Here is a 6000-nt window from a genome sequence, read left to right on the forward strand (position 1 = left end):
GACTTGTCTTCTTGCCGGGTCCACCGAGCCGGGCGCTCAGTGGGTTTCTGGGAGGAGGTGGCCGCAGACCGGTTGTCCAGGTTCCTGCCTCCTCTCTTCCTGGACCGACCTCTGTCTGCTGGGAGGGGGTGGGGGGGTGGGGCCCTAGGGCCCCAGGCCTGGCTCTGCCTTTGCCCACCGCGCCAGCCAGCACACACACAGTTAAGTGTCCGACCAGCCTCATCTGGTTTAAAGTGAAACTTCCCGGAGGAGGGGTGGCAGGCCCGCCTGTTTTTCCTGGCTCCCCGCCCCGGCCCATCTCGCCAGCTCAGCAGAAAACAGCGCGTTCTCTGGCCGCGCTCCAGCCTCCGAGCTGCGTTTTTGCCTTTAGAACGTGGGTTGTGTTGCAGCCAAGCCCGGGGCTTTCCCCCTGAAATAAGACATTGTTAATAATTAGCGAGGTCCCAGGGTCCCTGGAGGGTCGTGTGGAGAAGGCCTGGAAGCACTCGGGGCGGGGACTGGGGTACGGGGCGGGGAGATGTGGACGTCCGGGCGGGGGCACTGGGCCCGGCCCCAACACGGCAGCTGTCCTTGGCACAGCGCGCAGGAGCCTGGCGTCCCTGCTCCAGGCACCCCCCCAGTCTCCCCTGCCCCTCCGCCGTGGTGTCCTCCCCAGAACCTCTGCAGCGGGGCAGGCACGGCCGGAGGAGCCTCCTCCCCCTCCCGGCACCTTCCCTGTCCGATGTCGGGCTGCCCTGCTGCAGCTCTTTCTGGGCAAGGAGGGTGCTGGCGTGAGCCCCCTGGAGGCTTGTTGGAGCTCAGACCTGCTTCTCCAGCTCGGGAGCGGCCTCACCCCGAGAGGGGGGGTGCCCTGCGGCCAGGGGCTTTGCTGGTGCTCAGATCTGCCATCAGAGCCCTTCTTCCCACGTAAAGTCCTGCTGCGACTCCTGCTGCCCTTGGAGAAAGCCTGCCTCGCCCTTTAACTCCTCCACGAAGCCCTGTTCTACCCACCCCAGCCCGGCCACCGGCCCTTCATCCTGAATCTCTGCCCTGGGGCTGTCCTCTTGGGGTCTTCTGCGCCTGGGCCCTGGCCCCTTCTGCGTCCATTCTCTGCCCAAGAAACCCCTCCCGTTCAAGGCGCCTGGCTCGGCAGGCCCCCTGCAGTGCCAGCCTTGGGGGCTGGGGCGGGGAGGCCCGGTCCCTTCCCCGGGCAGCCGCGGGGCGGTGGGAGAGCGGCGCTGCTCACGCGGCTGCCTCCGCAGGTTCGCCAAGCTGCTGCTGCGCCTGCCCGCCCTTCGCTCCATCGGCCTCAAGTGCCTGGAGCACCTCTTCTTCTTCAAGCTCATCGGGGACACGCCCATCGACACCTTCCTCATGGAGATGCTGGAGGCCCCGCACCAGATGACTTAGGCCCGCTGGTCCCAGCCCGCCCCGCCCTCCTCTGCCCCGTGGACCTGGGGGCGTGGCCCGTCACTGCTGAGCCTGCACTGCCCGACCGCCCTCCTCGTTTTCCACACGACTCGTCTGGACCAGGGCAGCGGGCATCCCGGGGCGGCCTCCAGAGTGGCAGGAGCTGGCGTGAGCCCTGGGGGGGAACCTGGGCGGGCTCACGGGGTACACGCTGCCACCCCCGGAGCCGCAGCGGTCAGAGGGCGACTGGGCTCCGTCACGTTCTGTGGTCGCTGGGTTTGGCAATCTCCCGGGTGAGGTCCTCTATTTGCAAGGATCCCTCTGCCTCCTGTGTCGGCTGGCGCCCTGCCCGCCCAGCTTCACCCGCAGTCAGGAGGCGGGGACAGGTGGGGGGGGGCTTCCAGAGCCCCCCACCCGCCTGCTGGGAGGACAGAAGGGGCTCTGGTCCCTCCGAGTGAAGGATGAGCCCGTTTTCCAAAGATGACTTTCAACCTGCTCCCCAAGCCAGTCAGGTTAGGAGCCGACCTCTGTGCTGGGTTTGGGGGTCACCTGAGGCTGCAGGGACACCCGCACACCCCTCCCACCTCCGTGTTCTCTTTGCATCGTCCTGGTTTCAGCTTCTGGCCCCACGCGGTCCTGTCCAGCCCACCCCCAAACCTTCCAGCCTGTGCAGTGGGCTGAGGCTGGCCCCAAGCCTGCAGGGTGTACCCGATCTCTAGTGGACCGGAGGTCTGCTGATCACCCAGGAGGCCCACGGGGATGGGAGGCAAGGAGGGGCCTCGGTCGGCCGTGCACGTTGAGGGAGGCCCAGCGGCGTCCAGAGCTGGAGGGACCTGTGGGCACTCCACTGCGGGGAATGGACAGCTGGCTGGGGCCTGCAGCACTCTGGGCAGGGAGGCCCCTGGGCTGGCTGGTGTCTCGCAGGCCCCTGGGGTGGGGAGCGGCCGAGCGCCAGCACCCGTGGCGGGGCGGGGGGGGCTCCCAGAGACAGGCTGTCGTCGTGTGTCCGTCCACACCCACCCTGGTCGGGGACCTGCCTGGCCCGGCAGGCCCTGCGTCCTGGGCCGGGTCTCTCAGGGCCTCTTTGCAGGGTCGCACGCTCCCTCTGGTTCGTTTTCCCGTCTCACAGCCTGGAACACAGTATTTGTTGGCTGGGGAGCCAGAACTGGGTGTGCGGGGTCCCGCCGCCCCCGCCAGAGGCCCTGGAGCAGGAGTAGGGGTAGGCGTTGTGGCTGCTCCCCCCAAGCCTGTCTCCCTGGGGGGTGCGAGGGTGCCCCTGAGGCTGGGTGGGGACAGGCCGGCCTCCCAGCCTCCATGGGGAAGAGGGTGCCGTTCTTTGCCCTCCGGGGTCCAGCCCAGGCTGAGTGTGAGGCTCCTGGGCCGACCGTGTGGAGGACGCCACAGAACCTCTTTTCTCTGGGGCCCCCCATTCCCACCCCCAAGAGACGCGTCCCTGGCGGCCCCGGCACCTGCCCCGTCTGCCCTCTGTGGCAGAGGTGGGGCGAGCTGGGGCCTGCCCAGCACCCCCCGGAAGTGTCGGCCGCCTTTGGGGGTGTGGTTTTGTCAGAGTGACGCAGGCACCCTGGGGGTCCTCCTCGGGCGTCCCCCCAGTGGTGGGTTTGTAGGTCTGCCCCCCACCCTGCACCCAGCCTGCCCCGCTGCCCTGCACCACTCTAGAGCCCAGGATGGGGCCCTTCGGGGGCTGGCCTCGGGGGCCGGCTGCTCGTATAGCACTGAGGGCCCCCGGCCGCCCCTCCCCAAGCCAGAAGCCCCCGGCCTCCAGGCACCCCCACCCCGGGCCCTGGGGCCGAGCCCCCTGTCTTCTCCGGTGTCATCGTAATGTCGTTGCTGTGTTTGAAAAGGTGATGGTGGGGAAATGGCACGTTACTCAGTAGATAGAAGTTTTCTTTAACCAGACCTTCAGTAGACCCATCTGGTTCAATTAAGGTGATTTTGTTGGTAATTATTATTTTGGTGGGACAGTCTTTAATTTTCTAAAGATAGCACTAACGTCAGCTCCTTAGCCATTCTGTGCGCGTCCCCACTTGCTGGATGCTTCCGGCACGCCCCCCCCGCCCCCCCTCCGCCAGCATCACCTCCTGCTGGGCCACCAGTGGGGCTCCCGCGGCCCAGGAACGAAGTCGACCACCTCTCAGGTTAGGAAGGTGTCGTCCAGGCCATCCTCTGGCGTGTCCCCCACCGGGTGTTTCCTTGGAAGCTGGCCCGCCTGGGCACGTCTGTGCAGAGGGCACCCGTGTCAGCTGCTGGCCCTCATCCCCCCGGCGGGAGGACAGCCCCCCGCCCTGGGCGTCCCAGGAGGGTTTGGGCTGGCAGACCCCCGGGGGCAAGTGCTGGAGCCCACGCCGTGCTCCCTGCTCCGCGGAGGCCCTGGCTGGGCCCAGCCGGAATGTCCAGCCGGAGCATGATGGGCTGGCGTTGCTCCCGCCCTGGAGTTCGGTCCCCGCCCACGCAGGTGTGTGTGGACAGCACCCGCCCTGTCGAGACCCCGTGTGCACAGCCCTGCTCGCCACCCGCAGACACACGGCCGTCACCAGCGTTTTCTGTTCATTTTTAATCAAGACTCTCCCCCAACCCTGTTTTCCTATAAATTTGCTTGTTGTAAGCAAGTATGTAAGGACCCCTTCTTTGGTGAAATCCGGGTTCGAATGAATACCTTGAGGCAAGGAGACGCATCTATTTTAAGATGCTTTGGAGCAAACAGCTTTAGCCATTGCCAGCCCTTAGCAATGCCTTAGCCGGGACGCGTAGCTCAGAGAGGATGACATACAGAGAGAGAGAGGAGACGTCTAAAGCTTCGGGAAAGGTAGAAAAAAAATCTATTTTTGTACAAATGTAATTTTATCCCTCATGTATAACTTGGAGGATGTGGCGGGGAGGGGGGACTTGTTTTGTTTCTGCTTCTAGAGGTGGAGGCTTTCTGAGTCGACGTCGGGATGCGCAGTGGATCCGACGGGGGGCGCCCTGGCCGGGCGCGCGGGCCTCGGACGCCACCGCCGTGCTGCGATTCCCCTCCGGGTGGGAAGGTGGGCCTGGAACTCTCGAGGGTTTTCCTCCCCTTCCGAGGAACGTTCAAGCCTCGCTCTGCGCTCTCCCTGTGGCCAGCTGGCCTTCCCGCGACTGACTGTGAAATTACTTCCCCCCACGTGACTGTTCTCGAAAACATCGCGGCCGCAGGTGCCTGGCGAACAATGGTGTCAGAATTGTGGAAAAGAGACTCAGAGCAAAACGTGAGAGGAGAAACAAACAAAACATGAGCGTTTAAAAATACGCCCCCTCAGCTTGCCTTTGTTCCGGGGGTGCTTTCCTGTCCGGGGCTGGAAGCCAGCCACGTGGGGGGCTTCCGGCCGCCCTGGAGGGGGAGGGCCTGCCGCCTTCACCCTGCCCCGAGGGCCGCAGCGGGCACCCCAGCTGCCCTCCGACGGTGGTGGCGGCCAATCCGCGGCAGCGAGACCCTGACTTGGGGCTCCTGGGCCCTTCCTCCTGGGTCTGCTCTGCATCTCAGGGCTCTGGGGCGACATCCCCCTGGGCCTGGGCCCCGTCCAGAGGGTGGCCCTCAGCCCTCTCAGGGCTGGGCGTGGGTCGAGCCCGGCCCTTGCGTCCGCATCAGCCGGGATGGGCGGGAGGCTCGCCTGGCCCCAGGATGAGTGATGTCATCGGCTTGTCCATTAACGAGCAGGTAGTGGCACCCACCTGCTCCCACTCGTCTCCACACCGTCTGGGGGCTGGATGGGGCCCGGCCGCAGCGTGTCCGCGGTGCCTGAACCATCTCCTGCACCTCCACTCAGCCGGCACCCTGCGGGGGCCCGGGGCGTCCTGGGACTGGAAGCCCTGGGGCCGGAAGCCCTGGGGCCCACAGCCCTGCCCGGTGGCGCTGGAAGCATCGTACCAAGGGCAGAGGTGGGCCCCGGGGAGGCCGTGAACCTGATGATGAGGCCTGAGAGCCAGGCCTTCCGGTGACCCCCCGAGGACTCGCTGTACATCATGTACAGTACGCACGGGGACTGGCGTGTTTACGTACATACAAACGCGCCCCCGCACGTGTGACACGCACAGCCTCACCAGAACTCAGCCGTCCCGGCCCCCACGGCCCGCTGACCGCGACGGCCTCCCGGGAGTCAGCTGTGGCCTTGCCCACCAAGCTCAGCCTGGACCTCCTGGAAGGGTGGGCACAGGAGACAGACCCCCACGAGCCTCTGCACCCAGCCCAGTCTGGTTTCCTGTCATAAAAATTCAAACATAACCACCGTGGGGACCCCTTCCTGGTCTAGGAAGTGTGTCAGCCCCTGGGGCCTGGAGAACCGTAGGGTCTCCTCGCCAGTGAGGGACCCTGGCCTGCCTTCCACACGCCCGGGCCCAGGGGCTCCCTGGCCGTTGACCCCTGCGTTTGCAGACCCTGGCCCAGCTCTGGACACGGTCTCCACGGGCGGACCCTGCAGGGGCCTCTGGCAGGTGTAAGTGGACCCTGAGGAGGGGTCCAGGGTGACGGCTGCAGGGCCTGAGGGGCCGTTGGAGTCTTTGGAGAAGACCAGGGCGCAGATGGTTCCTCGCGGGCTCCTAGGCTAGCGCAGGGCCCTGGCCAAGATGACCTCC

The 6000-nt window shown here is 66.0% G+C and overlaps 1 protein-coding gene across 4 annotated transcripts in view; it reads left to right on the forward strand.

Moving 5' to 3' along the window:
- RXRA (retinoid X receptor alpha) overlaps positions 1-4677 on the forward strand; it is a 93174-nt gene extending 88497 nt beyond the window's left edge. For all 4 annotated transcript variants that reach the window (XM_070455974.1, XM_070455977.1, XM_070455987.1 and 1 more), the window contains one exon: positions 1242-4677. In XM_070455974.1, coding sequence (XP_070312075.1) covers positions 1242-1389 — 148 coding nt within the window. In that variant the 3' untranslated portion in view covers positions 1390-4677. The remainder of the gene's footprint in view (positions 1-1241) is intronic.
- Positions 4678-6000: the final 1323 nt, after the last annotated feature.

Source organism: Odocoileus virginianus, chromosome 2 (genome assembly GCF_023699985.2).
Source record: "Odocoileus virginianus isolate 20LAN1187 ecotype Illinois chromosome 2, Ovbor_1.2, whole genome shotgun sequence".
NCBI classification, from domain to species: domain Eukaryota; kingdom Metazoa; phylum Chordata; class Mammalia; order Artiodactyla; family Cervidae; genus Odocoileus; species Odocoileus virginianus.